At 55.7% G+C, this 17,341-nt stretch overlaps 1 protein-coding gene and 2 long non-coding RNA genes across 3 annotated transcripts; 2 read left to right on the top strand and 1 right to left on the bottom strand.

Moving 5' to 3' along the window:
- Nucleotides 1-928: 928 nt before the first annotated feature.
- On the bottom strand, nt 929-3,569 carry LOC127693450 (uncharacterized). The gene is made up of 3 exons (XR_007979699.1): nt 3,301-3,569; nt 1,197-1,285; nt 929-1,012 (listed from the first exon to the last, which is right to left on the bottom strand). It is a non-coding gene; the product is annotated as an uncharacterized LOC127693450 (long non-coding RNA).
- Nucleotides 2,802-5,057, top strand: LOC127693449 (uncharacterized). Its single transcript, XR_007979698.1, has 2 exons — nt 2,802-2,879; nt 4,692-5,057. It is a non-coding gene; the product is annotated as an uncharacterized LOC127693449 (long non-coding RNA).
- A 5,286-nt stretch (nt 5,058-10,343) lies between these two features.
- Nucleotides 10,344-16,416, top strand: Fscn2 (fascin actin-bundling protein 2, retinal). Its single transcript, XM_052197602.1, has 5 exons — nt 10,344-11,173; nt 15,024-15,180; nt 15,547-15,674; nt 15,851-16,087; nt 16,168-16,416. Exons 1-5 carry the CDS (start codon nt 10,348-10,350, stop codon nt 16,371-16,373), a joined length of 1,554 nt encoding a protein of 517 aa, XP_052053562.1. The 5' UTR covers nt 10,344-10,347; the 3' UTR covers nt 16,374-16,416.
- Nucleotides 16,417-17,341: the final 925 nt, after the last annotated feature.

Below are 17,341 nucleotides of genomic sequence, written 5' to 3'. Positions count from 1 at the left end.
TGTGCGCAGAAGGCGCTGCGAGCACGGAACGGCCATGTAAGGCGCTCCCTCTGGCGCCGGCGGGGGCGCCGTGTCCCGCCGCGGGACGGAGGTGCGACTCAGGTGTGCGGTGGGGGCAGGGGCGCGGGCGGCGCGCGGCCATATTTGGCGATTTCGACCCGCGCTCCGCCCGCCGCGGGGAGGCCAGTGGCCGCCCTGAGTCACGGGGGCGGACGTAACGGACGGGGCGCCCGGCCGCGCTCCTCGCCTTATTTAGTCAAGCAGGCTACCCATTGGCCCGCGGGGACAAAGGCGGCCCCGGCCGGTGCGCGCGGAGACCCTCGCCCGTGCGCCTGGGCTCAGACGCAGCCTCCCGGGGGACGGCGGGGGAGGGGTGGCCCCGCCGGAGCGGAGCCCAGCCCGGGCCCCTAACGCTGTGCACGGGAAGGAGGCGCCGTGATTTGGTCCACTTTGCAACTGGGCAGTGCGAGGCCTCTCCCGAGGTCAGGTCGGGGCCGTTCTTGCCTGCGTTGGAAGTTGGCGGCCCCACCCCTCTGGAGATGGAATGGAGAATGCCCGGCCTCCGCGAGCCTGCAGGCCAGGGGCAGCGATTGCAGCTCTGCCAGAAGTGGGCGTGTCTCCCGTTGTAAAGAAAGACTCAGTCTAGAAAAATGATAAATATTTTTCCTTTGCTGGCTTTGGTCAGTTTTTATTGTGACGTCGATGCATCTTATTTCATGTTGCCGTCATTAAATGATAAGAAAACAGCCGTTTAAGAGGTGAAGAGTTAGGGAAATTTAATGCAGGCTGGCTCCACCCTCCCAGGTGTCCACTGCAACCTGTCAGTTCCTTCTCCCTGCAGCCACTTTGGATATTCTCCGGAGTCCCGGTCACCTCTGTGCTTGGTACCTGGACTCTCCGGCACATGCCCCACCCACCAAGCACTCTGTACTCGCTTTCTCCTTGTTAGGGAACTGGAACAAGAAATTTGGTCTTGGGCCTCCACACTTGCGGTCAGGGGTGTCACCCTAACCTTGAAACAGAAGAGAACGAAAAAGCTGTGAGACTCAGGTCAGGTTTGGAATGTATACCAAGGTCAGCCTCAGTGAGGGTGTAATGGGTGAACCACTCTGATGTCTTTAAAACTTTTCGGTAAGCCCAAAAGCCCGTAATAAAAAGGAAAATGTAAAAGTACGAGGAAATCAAAATCTAAGTACCCTGAGTCCATGTTCTTTGCAGACACATCACATACAAGTGGGGATATCTTGTCTGTCCGGTGCCAGGAGGCCCAGGAGTGGCCTTTCCACTGGAAGGGAGGCAATGAACTGAGGGTGAGGCTGAGCCAGCCTTGGGTGGCAGAACCCGGGTGGCAGTCACAACCCTGAAGGTCAAGTTCCGCTGGACACACTGAACATGAAACACAGTATACTGGCCAATAGAGAGCCTCCCGGGCCTTGGGTAGGACATCCGCCTGGCCGGAGGAGGTCCCCAGCTGCTCTGAGGTGTACCCAGAGGCTTGGTGCATTTGTGTCAGGACAGAGGCTCTCCCAGGCAGGACTGCCTGCCTGGGCCTTGGTCTGCTCTCAAGGATACGCTCACTCCCAGCCAGCTGAGGTCCCCAAAAGAACAATTCAACCTCAGCCTGGTGTGCTGGCCCACACCTTTGATTCCATTACTCTAGCAGCAGAGGCAGGCAGATCTCTGTGTGTTCAAAGCCAACCTGGTTTACACAGTGACTTTCAGAAAGGCCCAGGCTACATGGAGAAAACTCTGAAAAAGAGAACGGCCCTCCCCTCTGGGCCTTGCTCCCTCCCATCCGCACAGAGCAGCTCCGCAGCCAGGGATGTCTGTTCATCACTGCGGTTGTGAGATGTGGGTGTGGTGAGTGGTCCCAGCAAGTGAGTGGGGAATGGCTGCCTCCTCCTGAGAGGAGCCCCTCGTGGCTCTTATTCTCGGTGCGGCCACTCCCAACCCTCTGACCCGCTCTGTCGGCACCTGCCTCTGGCTCACAGCGCGGCCTTTCGTCTTAGCAGGCCGCCCCCACTGCCTGGGCTGTATCTCCTCCGTGGCCAACGCTGTCTTGACTCGAGCTCACTACGCCTTGGCTTCACTGCCTGGCGTCCACCTCTGCCCCCACCCAGGCCCACGGACTGGGGCTCTGGTTATGCCCACTGAGTAGCCACAGGAACTCTGTCCTTTATGCAGCTAGGGGCCGTGCACATGACAGGAAGCCAGGTTGGGGGAGAGGGAAGGTCTCAGCTCAGGAGGAGGCAGAAGGGAGCAGGGCCTGGACCACGGAGAAAGTGGGGCAGGTTCAGTTCCCACTTCCATCCTGACCCCAAAATGCAGGGTTTGGGGCTCTGGAGAGAGAATCCCGTTCTCCATTCTTGCTTTCCCCCATCCCAAGTGATCCCAGGTGAGCAGAGAAAAGCTACCCAGGGGTCCGGACAGAGACACACGGTTAGCCATGCGTCTTGCCTTAGCCGCCGACTGCAGGGAGTGCCTGCTGGAGCAGTGTGGGTCAGGGCCAGTGTACCACCCTCAGGGGGTGGACGCAGCATCCCTGAGGAGCCGGGACAGGACAGAATGCTGGCACTCGGACGTTCTGTGCCCTGCCTCTGCCCCGCTGCTATAGGGGCGTGTACTATTGGAGGTAGACAGAGGCTAGGCTGGAGTTCTGCGGGTCACTCTGACCCTACCATTACCCTCTGGGGTAAGGGGGTCAGGGGAGGAAGTTGCGCCCTGGGCGAGCCCAGTGGAAATGTCGACTGGGTTGTCCCAGCTTGCACTCGCAGGCTAAATCCAGCGCGTGGCGCACTTGATAGCAGTCCATTCACCCCCTCAAGCCTCAAGCCACCCGCATCCTCGGAACGGAATCCACGCTCCCCTTCGCTCACAGGGTCAGCATATGAGGCTGAGAAGCCTGTTTTCAGAGCGCGCAGTGGGGTGGGTGGTAGGGAGTACGGAAGGGCCACCTCAAACTTCAGGCAGGAGGAAAGAGCCACCTGCTCCAGCTTTCCCTCCCCTTCCTGAGACCTTCGCCTGGGGCGGAGCAGGAGGACGGAGGGCGGGTACCATGCGCGCAGCTACCCCGGGTGGTCGCGTGCTGGGGCGGTGCCCTGGGGGTTGGAGCCTGGGTACAGGGCCCAGCAGATGGCGCCCCTGGCGTGGGCCTTGCTGGAGGCAGGTCAGTGGCGGCCACTGTCATTCCCCTGTGGACCGCCAGGTGGGTGCGGCTACGGCCACTGAGTGAGGAGGAGCTGCAGCGCACCTGCGGGTCCGCGTCCCCCTCACCTCAAAGGCCAAGAGGAAACTACTAACCAGGCTGGGCTAGGGCGGACCCACCGCTGAGTCATCTCCGATAGGGGAACCCGGATAGGCAGGGCTGCCGCCAAGCAGCGGGTGACCTCAGCTGGTGCTGACGCTCGGGGAGGAGGTGGGGCTGGGGCAGCCAGCACCCAGAACAGCAGATGAGGAAAGAACAGATTCACTGCCAGATGGGACCAGCCCTTCGGATGTCCGGGAGCAGATGCTCACCGAGACCCCACAGGACAGACAACCGTGACCTGGTGTGTCTGTTTACTACTGTGGGAGGTCCGCCCCCAGCTTTCCCAACTTGTACTTCCTGGGTGTCACTGGGTCATACCGTCACCGAGCCACCTAACGACTGTCATTTCTAAGAAAAGGAAAAGGGTGGGTCTGAGTGGAGAAGGCAGGTGCGGGTCACAGAACAGGAAGTGGCTCCGGATTCAGGTTAGGACTCTCAGCGCTCCAAGCCCCTCCCCCTTCAAAGGTTTTATTTTTTAATTCCACCTCTTTATCTTTTGTTTTCTTGGTTTTGGTTTTGGTTTGAGACAGGCCTTTCTATGCATTTGTTCTGTAGCCCAGGCCGGCTGCAAAGTCATATTAAGCTTTAGGATTAAAGGTCAGTCGGCACCCCTCCTCATTGTCTTGTCTTGTTTTCAGAGAGGGTTTTTTTGTGTAGTAGCCCTGGCTGTCCTGGAACTTGCTTAGTAGAGCAGGCTGGCATCAAACTCAGAGATCCGCCTGCCCCTGCCCCTCAGAGCTGGGATTACAGGTGTACACCACCACACCTGGTTTGAAAGTTTTCATTTTTAAACTTTATGTTGAAGTAATGTCAAATATAACTGTTTTTAAACTGTTGTTACCTACAGCTTAGGCTATCTGTCTCTTGTCGTTTCTGAGCCATATACAAGGTGGCCCAGCACGCTGGCCTAGCGTCTCCCAGCACAGCGGTCAGGAGGCCATCCTGACTGTAGCCTGCAGGCTGTGGGTTGGGAATGGCTGCTGTCCAGTACTCTCGAGCATTTCTTTATAGACACAACCCAGGACCTCTGCATTTTATTGCCATAAGCACTCATGCTTTTAATTCCCATGACTTCTCATTCTGTAACTATTCATAAAATTAGCTACAGGTGCTGAGACTACAGCAGGCACCCAGTGCCAGTACCGAGAGGTGACTCAGCAGGTGGAGGTCTCGACGTTCTTACGGAGGACCTGAGTTTAATTACCATTACTCATCATGGGAGCCTCACATCTAACTCCCTGTTACAGCAGCACACAGACAGACAGACAGACAGACAGACAGACACACACACACACACACACACACACACACACACGATTTTTTAAGTTGGAGAACAAGCCAGTAAGCAACACTCCGTGACTTCTGTTTTATTTTCTGCCTTCAGGTTCCTTCCTTGATTCCTGCCCTGACTGGTCATGTGTTTATCAACCTGACACAGGCTGGAGTTATCACAGAGAAAGGAGCTTCAGGTGAAGAAATGCCTCCACGAGATCCAGCTGCAAGACATTTTCTCAATTAGTGACCAAGGAGGGAAGACCCCTTGTGGGTGGTGCCATCCCTGGGCTGGTATCCCTGGGCTCTATAAGAGAGCAGGCTGAGCAAGCCAAGGGAAGCAAGCCAGTAAGAAACATCCCTCCATGGCCTCTGCATTAGCTCCTGCTTCCTGCCCTGCTTGAGTTCCAGTCCTGACTTCCTTTGGTGATGAACAGCAGTGTGGAAGTATAAGCTGAATAAACCCTTTCCTCCCCAACTTGCTTCTTGGTTGTGATGTTTGTGCAGGAATAGAAACCCCGACTATGACAGTCACGTTGTTTATCACAGCAGTAAAAACTCAACTAAGACAAATGGACTGAAGCACAGACAGATGCCTGTGACCCCAGCACTTGGTAAGTGGGGCCAGGGAGAGCTCCCTGGGGTCTACTGACCAGCCAGTCTGTCTGCATCAGCAGAGCTCCAGGTGAAAGGCCCAGTCTCAAAAAAAGTTATATGGGGACAGATGAGACGGCTTAGCATGGAAGGCATCGCTTGCAAAAATGTAGAAGTCTGTTGACCTGAGTTCGATCCACGGAACCAATGTAGAGGTGGAAGATGAGAACTCAGTCTACAGAGTTGTCCTCTGACCTGCACACGGGCATGATAAGTTAATGAGTAAATACGTAATTTCAGGGGAAGATGGAGAGAGATGGAAAGGCTTAAAAGGGCCTGTGACTGACTTGAGGAGGGTCAAGTTCTTGGCGGGTGAGCTGAGCGTTTCTGCTCTTGTCACCGCCTGCCTGGGCCTGTGTGTGAACAGCAATGGTAGTAAGCTCTCAGAGATGAACGCTAAGGCAGAGGCTGCCTTGGCCCTCTAGTGTTGAAGGCTCACACAAGTATGAGCATATCCGGCTTGTCCTACACAATCTGGGATTCAGGCTCAGATATCTCCGGTTCCCTCCTTCCCTGAGATTTGAGTGTTGAGGGATCTGAGGGATGGCCTAGTGGTTACAGACTTCCTCTTGGAGACTTTTGGCCTCACTGGAGCCTTGGATTTCCTGACACGACAGAGCTCTCTTCCTTGGCTTGGCTTGTGAGGCATTACCACGGTGCCTTATGAGAGCCAGGAGACACCATGGCTTCTGTTTGTGAAAGGGACTGGGTTGGCCAGGGAGATGTCTCAGTCACTTTCTGTGCTCTGAAGGCCCTAAGCAGGTATTTTAGCCAGATGTATCTTTACAGGCCTATAATTGCATTCCTGGGAGGCAGAGGCGCAAGGATCTTGAACTGGAGGTTAACCTATACAATCCTGTCTTCAAAATAACAAAAAGAAATTTGAAAGAGAGCAAGGTGTGTGTGTGGGGGTATATGGGAGGGTTGGAGGGAGGAGAGGAGTGGAAGGGATGATGTCATTATATCGCGATCTGAAAAATAAAGAAAAACAGCAAACAAAGAGATTGCAGATGCTTCTGTGAGCCTAACACCTAGGCTGTGGCTCTTCTGTGAGCCCTCCCCTAGGCTGGGGTCAGGGGATAGACGCGAGGGGGAAGGGGAGGGGAAATGGGTGAGATGAGGGGGGATGGGCGAGATGAGGCAGTCACTGCGCAGTCAAGAAACTGCCTCCCCAAGCTCTTTTCTCCAACACAGCCCATAGGTAGAGTGGAGCCTGTTACTCTAAACCCGCTCCGCAGGCCTCTCGGTAAGTGAACCTAGGCAGAGTAAGTGAAGCGAGGCCCCTCCCCTCCCCCTCTGCTGTGTGTAAGTGGAACTGCAAACAGTCTAACATGAAAAATTGATTCAAGGGCCCAGGGAGGGAGAGTACAGCAGGAGGTGGGGCCTTGGGCCTCTGCCAACCTGGACTCTGAACAGGAACAGGAGCCCTCCCCCACACACACCCCTCCCCACATGAGGAAATCAAGGTTGTGGGTTGTGCCGGGTAGCCTGTCCCCTCTGCAAGGCCAAGGAGCCCAAGGGGCCAAGAAAGAGCTGGCTAAGGAGGTCTGAAACTTAGCAGCAGCTGGGGTAGGGCTGGGGAGCATCTTTGAGGGGGAGTAGTGGGGTTTCCTGGGTTCCCGAAGGGTTGCAAAAGGTCAGCCTTCGGCCATAGGCTTGCCTAGCCGTTTCCCAGTTTCCAAGTTTCTGGGCCAGCAAGGAGGGAATGCCCACCCCTGCACTCATAAACCTGTGCCAGCTCACACCACCAGCATCAGTGTTGCTGGGCACGGAACGTGGCCCACGTGTTGGTTGCCATGGCAGTAGGCTACATGCTGGCAGAAGCCCCAGGCTGGGCTAATCTAGATGGAGGTGGGGGAAATCATCTGTGTTCTGAGACACTATTAGCACCGTTGGGGACCAGCTCGGGAATAGGACAAAGGGGCCCTGTTCGTGGGGAAGGACACCCAGCCTCAGCAATCTGAGAAAGTTTTCCAAGAGATAGGTGGGTAGTGAACACCTTTTGAGTAGTCTGGGACCTTTAGGGCACATCTGTGACTGCTGCCAGCTGGACTCACAGAGCTTACCACAGCCAGTCTAACCCTGAGGGGGTCCTAGCCTTCCAGACCCAGCGGTGGTTAGAATGGCTTACTCTTGTGTCCACTCAGAGTGGGCTGTTCTCAAAAGTAGGGGTTGGGGCACTGCTCACCCAAATGTCCTCTCAGAGTCCATCAAAGGTGCCGCTCCCCCAAGATAGGCATGTGTTGAAGTTGGTGCATCAGGTAGCCTGATATGTATTCAGATGCTGTAGTAGCACCAGATAGCCATTCTCTGGTACATGGGGTAAAGAGCCCTAAAGTGGAACTGACTGTAGATGTCCCAGTGTGCAGCCTGGACAGGCCACAGTGGCGCACATCTGTGCACCCAAAATAAGAGAGGTGCTCTCTGCCATCGAAGTACCCTGTAGGCAGATGGAGGCCCAGTCTGCCATAGACTCGTGCGTAGCTGGGATGTGGCCTGCACCCTGCCAGGGGATCCTTTAGGCAGTGCACAGCCTGACTGTTAGGCCAGCAGCTGAAGCGGGTGCTGAGGCTTGTGTTCAGAACAGCATCTTCAGAAGCTGGACTGGGTCACCAGGTGACCACAACATCTCATCCTAGCCCCTCCCTCTGTGATCCTTCACACAGACCAACATGCAAACGCTCCATATGCAGACCTGTCAACAGTATTGCACTTTCCACAGAGCTGCAGCATGTTACACAGGAACCAGACCCAACACGGATTCAGACACAGAGGAAGCCTCTATTCTGCGGTAGAACTCCTGGTGGGATCTGATAGGGAAAGACCCTTAGTGGGCAGTGCACTTCAGCTTGGAGACTGCAGTAGAGGTCTGTATGGAGAGACCCAGGAAAGCTACCTCCTGCCAAGGCATACCCTGGAGCCCAGCAGGCCCTCCTATCACAAATGCCAATGCCAATAGCCCTGCCCCACCTGGAGCTGTTGTGGGGAAGTGTCCCAAAACTGAGTAGCCATTGACACTTCTGGCTCTGTTTCCAACAGCCTGTCCAGAGCCAGGACACTTAGCGCCTGGCGGCCAGGCCTCCTCCCACTAGGCACCTGATGCCGGTGAGCCCAGCCAGCACCAGTCAGGCTAATGAAGTCCTTATGCCAAGCAGAAGGACTAGACTCTCTCAGGGCTCCTAAGCAGTCTGGCTAGGTGGGGTTAGGATACCGTGGGCATAGCTGACCCTCAGGCCTCTCCCCTCTCAGCCCCACCTAATCAGACCCTTGGGACCTGATAGGAGGCCCCTCCAAGCTCGGAAACTTCTCAGCGTGGACACCACCCTGGCAACTGGGGCTTTTGCAGGGACATCACCCAGTGACAGCACTTGACACACAGCCTGACTATGTTTCCTGACAGTGCCTCATACATGTGTGTGGGTCACAGGAGTAAATAAAACCGGTCTGCAGGGAGAGCTGGCAGCAGTAGGGTTAGCACAGGACGATCTTTATCATGGATCCCACTGATCCCTCTATTGGGGTCAGTTCCTCTTACTTCCTCAGGGTCTTCAGATGCTTTGATAGACCTACCTCACCCTCTGCATTCTCCCTTTTGTTGTTGTTGTTTGTTTTCATGACGGGGTTTCTCTGTGTAGCCCTGGCTGTCCTGGAACTCATCCTGTACACCAGGCTGGGGTTTCTCTGTGTAGCCCTGGCTGTCCTGGAACTCACCCCGTAGACCAGACCGGCCTTGAACTCAGAAATCCACCTGCCTCTGCCTCCCAAGTACTGGGCTTAAAGGCATGTGCCACCACTGCCCAGCTACATTCCCTTAATGTAGACCTCTGTGCCAGTTTGGCCATGTACAAATCCCCTACCACTTGAGGGATGACAAGCTTGGGATGAGGAAAGGAGGACTGGGGCCATGGCTGGAAGTATTCCTCCTGTTACTGTCCCTTAGGAAGGCCTTCCCTTGCGGTCACACGCAGTTATGAGGAAGAAGACTCCGATTCTGGCTCAGGCCCAGGATGGACAGCTCCAGTTTCCTGCTTGGCTCTGGTCCCCTGAGGCAGGTGCAGGGTAAAACTGAGCAGGGCCACTGTGACTCCCCACCGTGTCTGTCAAACTCAGGATGGAGAGGGTACAGCCAGGGGTCCCAGGGGTAAGAAGTCAGGGTCAGGTGTGGCCGGCTCCCAGCATCTCCTAAGCTGCACCACCCAGCTCTCTCCCTTGCATTCCATGGGAGCACTTTCAGAAGCATGGGGCAGACTGTAAAAGCTATGGGCCAAGCCCATAGCCCTGTGATCTGAGTAGCAGTAATCGGGTCTGTGAGTCTGCGGTTGAAGCTAGATCATCCCGAGCTCCCTGCACAGAAGGGAAGAGCGTTGCGTGCCCCAGTGGTTGGCAGGGAACAGCTCAGGGCCATACACAAGGGTAGGAACTGTGTGGCTAGGGGGACAGGCCAGGATGCATGCTACGGAGTGGGGGGTGGGGGGCAGAGTGCTCCTGGCGGCAGGAATCAGAGATGCAGTAACTGGATCCTGTAGAGGATCTGGCTGGCCACTGAGGGTGGAGGGCTGAGATCAGGTTGCTACCCTGCTGTGAGTTTTCCACTGGGCTGCTTTTTCTACCTTGGGAAAGAGCTGGGCTGGACTCCGGGGTCTGAGCTGGGGACTGGAGGGCCACAAGCAATAGGCAGTAAGAAGAGAGGCTAAGAATCGTGGAATCTACAGTTTATAGGGCATAGGACCCAGGTAGCCGTGGGTGAGGACAGGGAGGTGGTCAGCCATGCTCTTGTCCTGCTGGGCATCGGTTCTGGACTTGGTGCTCTCCAGGAGCCACTGAAATCCAAGCTGGGGGTAAGGCAGGGTGGCTACTGCCCCTAAGCCGGTGCATCTCTGATCCGCCCCTCACCCGCCCTCGGCTGCCCGCTGGCCATGTAAGATCTGCCCGGGTGGCCAAGGCCAAAGACAGAGGGGAGGCAGCATTGGAGCAGGTATCACCCATGTTGCTGGCTAGGCTTGGGAGCCAAGGGCCAGATAAACAGATCTGGGCCTCAGGGGGGCTACAGGCCCCCTGAACACTCAGAGAGAATTCCTTCCCTGGCCCCTGAAGCAACGTGGCTAGCCTCAAAGATGCCAACCAACGGCTTGCACCAAGTACTGAAGATCCAGTTTGGCCTTGTTAACGATGCCGACCGCTACCTGACAGCAGAGAGCTTCGGCTTCAAGGTCAATGCTTCCGCGGCCAGCCTCAAGAGGAAGCAGATTTGGGTCCTGGAGCCCGACCTGGGGCAGGGCTCTGCTGTGCTCTTCCGCAGCAGCCACCTGGGCCGCTACCTGTCAGCAGAAGAAGATGGGCGCGTGGCCTGCGAGTCAGATCAGCCGGGCCGTGACTGTCGCTTCCTGGTCTTGCCGCAGCCTGATGGGCGCTGGGTGCTGCAGTCAGAGCCACACGGCCGCTTCTTTGGTGGCACCGAGGACCGGCTGTCCTGCTTCGCCACAGCAGTCTCCCCGGCAGAGCTGTGGACTGTGCACCTGGCCATCCACCCGCAGGCTCACCTGCTGAGTGTGAGCCGTCGGCGCTACGTGCACCTGTGCCTTCAGGAGGATGAGATGGTGGCAGATGGTGACATGCCATGGGGTGTGGATGCACTGGTCACCCTCATTTTCCAGAGCAGGCGGTACTGCCTCAAGTCGTGTGACAGCCGCTACCTTCGCAGCGATGGCCGGCTTGTCTGGGAGCCTGAAGCCCGTGCTTGCTACACGCTGGAGTTCAAGGCCGGCAAGCTGGCCTTCAAGGACTGTGATGGCCGGTACCTGGCGCCCGTGGGGCCTGCCGGCACGCTCAAGACTGGCCGCAACACAAGGCCCGGCAAGGATGAACTCTTCGACCTGGAGCAGAGCCACCCACAGGTGGTGCTGGTAGCTGCCAACCACCGCTACGTCTCTGTGAGACAAGGTAGGGCAGGGCAGCTGGCACTGTGGTATGTGCTTGTGTGTAGACACCTGCCGCGTGCCGGGCTGGGGGCGGCTGTCCCCTGGGAGATGGGTGTTTCTGCACCCATCAGTGGGGCTGATGGCTTGAGGAGTCCTTGCGACTCTTTGGATATCTGGAGGGTGTTACTGAACTTGGTGCCGCTAGGCTGCAGCGGCGTCGAAGACTGGACAGGAGCAGTGAGGCCAGGGCAGAATGTGGGGGCGGTGGGAGAGTGGGAAACAGGTTGGGGGCTGACACACCCCACTTTCTCATCTCTGGGGAGATGAGGGAGGGACAAGGGCAGGAGGGAGGGCAGGGCAAAGATGAAACCAGTGGAAACCCCGTAGGATCCCCAAGAGACCTCACTGTTATCCTCGGTGTTAGACACGGCTAAGGCAACCTTGCCTAGGTAGGACCTGTGCTTCTAAGGGGAAGGTGCTGTGTCTACCTGAGGGGTGTGGCTTGGTTTCCTGGCCACTGGTCACTTGGGTGACACCTGAGCAGTCTGAGGTAAACACAGTGTCCCTACTGTTTTATGAAGAGGCCAAGAGTCTGGCCCAGGTCAGAAAGAACAGTTGCTTCTGCCTTGGCATCTGTGCTCATGCGCACCAGGGTGCCTGGATAGACACCCAAACGAAGAGGTGACACATTCCTCCTTATTCACTCAGACCCTTTTACACTTGCCCGAGAAAGGGCAGCTCCCATGTGCCTGTCGTGACCCTGCCCACTGCTATAGTAATACATTGATGGCCCAGGACACCCACCTGGGAGGCCAGAGGAATCTGCACCTGCAGTCATGGCCTTCAGGTCTGAGATAGGAATAGGCAGTGGAGTTACCAGTCCTGTGGTCCAGCCTGACCTGGAGAAGGCCAAAATGTTCACAGACCTTAGTCAAGCAAGCTAGCGGGGACAGCATAGTGAATACTTCCTGGAGGGGGTGTAACAGACTCGTGAGGGAATGTGGTGACAGAAGTGTCTATATTGGTGAACATGCTATTGGGCTTGGCAGGGATGTTAGTGATGTTGGGTGAAAATGGTGGAGGTGGTGAAGATGGTGATGGAGAAGGCAGTGATGACGGTGGTAGTGAGAAGCTGTGATGGTGTTGGTGTATTGGAGGTTGGAGCCATGGTGGGATGTGGGCTGAGGAGATAACTCAGTGGCCACTGTATGGCACGAGTGGCATTGGCCTCGTGCGTATGACACTGAGTTCCATTCCCAACACAGAAGAAGAAAAAAGATGGTGGATCTGATAGTCATAGAGCTGGGTAGTAGATTGCTTTGTGTATGTGTGTGTGTGTATGTGTGTGAAGGGTACATGCATGTGAGTACAGATACCTGCAGAAGCCAGAAGAGGGTGTTAGCTCCTCTGGGGCCTGCCTGGTAAGGGTGCTGGGTACAAAACTCAGGTCCTCTGCAAGAATATTAAGTGCTCTTAAATCCTGAGCTATCTCTCCAGCCCCCTTTTTCAGTCTCTTAAATAATACTAATACTACTAATAACAACAATAATAATAAACAATAAGTAATTGGGAACAGTGGTGTCCACCTTTAATCCAAGCACTTGCAGGGATAGGTGGATCTGTCTGAGGCCAGCCATAATGAATTCCAGGAGTGCCAGAGCTGCTTAGTAAGACCCTGTCTTGAAAAAAATATTCTGTGTGTGTGTGTGTGTGTGTGTGTGAGAGAGAGAGAGAGAGAGAGAGAGAGAGACATGAGCACATGCTGTGGCATACTTGAAGAGGTCAAAAGATAACCTTGTGCAGTCAGGTTTTGCCTTCCATGTTAACGTGGCTTGGGGATCAATCTCAGATCCCTACGCGTTTGAGGCCAGCACCTTAACTTACTGAGCCATCACCTGGCCTCTTTCAGCCTGTTTTGTTTGTTGAGACAGGGTTTCTCTGTGTAGCTCTGGCTGGGCCTTGCTCTGAGTAGAGCAAGCTGGACTCCAATCCAGAGACATGCATGCCTCTGCAGGGATCAGAGGTGTGTGCTGCCTCTGCCCAGCTCTTGGCCACACTGTACCATCCCTTTGGTGGGTGAATCTCCTGCCCAGGACAGTGGAGGTAGAGGCCCACTGTGCTTCCTTCACTGGGGCTGATAACGTGTGTGTGTGATGTCTGCCAGTGGTCCCTGTCTAGGGATTGGTGTCAGGTAGGGCTTTGGGCTGGAGTGGAAGTGACACACACACAGCTCAAGGAAGCTGGAGGGTGACTTGGCTGTCTGTCCTGGCCAGCACAGCACTATGGAGTAGCAGCCCGCCGTGGTCTGGTCACCTGGGGAGGCAGCCCCAGACTTGTCTTCTAGCTAGGCCGCCTATGAACAACCACTTGGTAGTTTCACTACTGGGTTTCTTTGCTACCATCTGCCTGTCTCTGCACTCTGGTGCTGTGGGGCTGAAGTGCAGCCCAGCTGTGAGCAGTTGTGTCTGCCAGTAACAGACCAACAGACCCTTCTCTGAATCCTAGTGGACACACCTCACACTCACCCAGAATCCTCCCTCATCAGTTCCCTATAAGCAGGTGACTGTGAGGTGGAAGGTGCATGTGTGCTCTGTCTGCAGAGGCAGGAGCCTTGGTGACGTGGGACACAGCATGGCCTGTGAGATGGAGATGTGGGTAAAGTCAATGGACGGTGCTCGTTGGCACGCCCAGCTAAGGTCCTCTGACCTGGTTCTGCCTTCTGTCCCTGCAAGAATCTTTGTTGAAATGCAGCTTTTCTTGTAGTCTGTAGCATACCCATGAGACACACCACCCAGAATCCCACTGTCTTCTCACCGTGTGGCCCAGTACAGCACACAGAGCAGAGGGCTGTCCTTGGCCCCACTACCCAATTTAGTATTTGTTGCTGCAATGATGAAGCTTCAGAGTTGGGAACAGTAAAAACACTGTTGGGCCTGGGTCTTAAGAGCTGGCGCAGTTGTTAGGAACACTGGCTGCTCTTCCAGAGGACCCATGTTCAATCCCAAGCACTCACAGGGCAGCTCACAACCACCTGTAACTCCAGAGCCAGGGGACCTGATTTCCTCTTCCGGCCTGAGTGGGCCCTCTCCTGGGGCTGTGCCAGCTGCCCTCCTGCCCGGGAGCAGCGATCTTCAGTGTGGCATGGCCTTTGGGAGGAGCTAGAAAAAGGCAGCACACCTAGCCTCTCCACTAGGAACCACTGTTTGGTTGTTCCTCTCTCCCATAAGGTTCGCTCTTGAGGACTCAACCTGCCACACTATTCAAGAGGAACTAGTTGCCATAGAAACTGATGCACTTTGTTGGAGGGAGCCTGAGCTCATGGGACGATCCTGAGGTTCTTTCAGGGCTTGCATGCTAAGCCAGGCTGTGGTACAGTTGTCCTGTCTGCATTACAGGAGCAGCAGGCAGGCCCTGGACACCCAGCCCTCTCCACGGGCTCAAGCAGATGTGTGGGAGGTAGGCTGGTTACCAGTCACTGGCTATGATCTAGGTCACCTTGGCGGGAAGGTCAGAGACCCCACCTGGCAGCCTAGGGGTGAATTATAAATAGAAACTGCTGTAAATCCTGCCAGAGAGCAGGAACAAGCAGATTACTTGCGGATTAGCAGAATGGGGATTTGCCAGCGCGGAAGGTACTATCACAGGGAGTGTGGGAAGAGCTGGGTTAAAAGTCCATCCTTAGAGGCCATGTGTGAGGTGCGCTGGAGCCCGATGGTCCTGGGGCAGCCTCTGACAGATGGCTTCACACTCTAAAGAGGGGACAGTGATGGCTGAGGCTCTCCCAGGCTTCACTCCAAGGCATCCAAAGCCTGCTTCCCCATCTCTTGCCTCCCAAGAGAGGTGTGAGTAGCCTCGTTGTCTTCTCCCTCCAGGAATCAATGTCTCAGCCAATCAGGATGAAGAACTGGATCATGAGACATTCCTGATGCAAATCCACCAGGAGACAAAGAAGTGTACCTTCTATTCTAGCACTGGGGGCTACTGGACCTTGGTCACTCATGGGGGCATTCAGGCCACAGCCACACAAGTGTGAGTGCACCTGTCCTTACCTTTGTCACCTTTTTGTTTTGAGAGGATTCACTATATAGAGTTGGTTGGCTTGGAACATAGTTTCAAACCCAGATATCTGCCTCTGCTGGGATTAAAAGTTTGTGCCACCACACCTGGTGACCATTGTCACTTTGGTCACCACCTCCACCAGCACCCTGAGCACAGCCTCAGCCGCAATAATAGCAGCTCAATCAGCAAAGAAAACTCACTGGTGTGGGGAGTGGCTCCTACTGGTCATGGGTACTTCTGTGGAGGACAGGCTTCTGTTCCACTCCGGAACCCAGGGAGGATTAGGGAGGCCAAACTCTGCACCCCTCTCTGAGATCTTCTTTTGCTCACCCACAGTTCTGCCAATGCCATGTTTGAAATAGAATGGCACAGTCGGCGGGTGGCACTTAAAGCCAGCAACGGGCGTTATGTGTGCATGAAGAAAAACGGGCAGCTGGCCGCCATCAGCGACTTTGTGGGTGAGCATTCACTGCCTTCTGTACATTGGGGCAGCTCTCCATGCAGGGTCTGTGCATCTGAGTCAGACCCCAGGTGGCTTCCCCTTTACTGTCTTTGGGGAACCTTGGGCACCTCTTAACACCTTCTACATCAGGAGCGCCTGCTTCTGTGGAGGTGCTACGAGGCAATGGCACTCCTGGACCCCTGAGGCCACAGCCTGGAAAGGACAGGCAGGGCGGGAGTGGTCGGTCCACAGCACCCTGTCCTACAGGTGAGGATGAATTGTTCATCCTTAAACTCATCAACCGACCCATCCTGGTGCTGCGTGGCCTAGATGGCTTTGTCTGCCACCGCAGAGGCTCCAACCAGCTGGACACCAACCGTTCCACCTACGATGTCTTCCACCTGAGCTTCAGGGATGGTGCCTATCAGATCCGAGGTGTGGGAGAGAAAAGTGCGGGGGCCTCCGGGAGGCTCGGGGTGTGTGTGGGCCCTGCTAACCTCCAGCCTTGCTCCCAGGCCGTGGAGGTGGGTTCTGGTACACTGGCAGCCATGGAAGTGTGTGCAGTGATGGTGACTTGGCGGAAGATTTCCTCTTCGAGTTCCGAGAGCGTGGCCGTTTGGCCATCCGAGCCCTCAGTGGCAAGTACCTGCGTGGAGGTGCCTCAGGGCTGCTGCGTGCCGACGCAGACCTGCCTATGGGGGAGGCTCTCTGGGAATACTGAGGACTCAGAGGCTCAATCCCAGAGCCCACCGACTGACCCAGCATTAAACCTTTGTTGCGGAGCTGTGGGCTCAAGCTGCCAGTTTGGTAGTAGGAAGGGTACACACCCTGGAGTCCCCAAGGCCCCTCTGCTCAGCATGAGAGCTCCGCCCATAGGAGAGCCCTCAGCCTTCTGTGCAAGTCTCTCCATCCCCCACCCCATCTTGCCCCAGCAGTTGCCGGGCTTTGGGTCAGACTGAGGAAGCCCCTCTAACTCTGGCTGACTTGGGGCTCAAAGTCCTCTCCAGTGGGTCCACAACTGAGTGAGGTGGGGAGGCAGTGCACAGCTGTGGCAGAAAGCATGCAGGAAAGGGAGTGGTGGCTGGATGCATACCCCCACACCCTCAGTTAGGACTGCCCTTGGGTTACCCATAGTGACCAGGGTCACATGTCAGAGAATATCCCTGCTTACTCTTGGAGTTGACCTTAGCAGCTACCCTGAGTGGGCCAGGTCTCAGAATCTGGTGGACCATGGCCTACAGCGTTCTGGATGTCAGGCACGCCTCGCATGTACCAGGACATCATGCAGGTGCTGAACAAGATTGGGGACCCAGCTGGAGCAGTGGTGACTCTTACTCTACGATGACTCATCAAATGTGACTCTCCAGCTAAGATCAGTATTTCCTCTCCTCTGGCAGCCACCTAAGCCTGGTGTGGGCTCTACTAACTCAGCCAGTGCCAAGGATAACAGGCCACAGCCCAGATGCGGGTCTGTGTCCAGTGACTAGTAAAGCTGTGGAGGTAGGACAGCATCAGTACCAGCACCAGCCACTGAGGGCACATGCTCCAGCTCCCAAGATGTGCTCCAGTTCAGGCTAAAGAGGAGCCTCTCCACCTCTGTGGGATGTCACGGCAAGTAGGGGACACTCGGCATGTCAGCTCTGACAGACTGAAGCTAGTGCAGCCTAGCAGACACTTCCTTTTTCCAAG

Source organism: Apodemus sylvaticus, chromosome 10, assembly GCF_947179515.1.
Source record: "Apodemus sylvaticus chromosome 10, mApoSyl1.1, whole genome shotgun sequence".
NCBI classification, from domain to species: domain Eukaryota; kingdom Metazoa; phylum Chordata; class Mammalia; order Rodentia; family Muridae; genus Apodemus; species Apodemus sylvaticus.
Note: the sequence above shows the minus strand (reverse complement) of the source record. Positions and strands in the feature narration are given on the sequence as shown.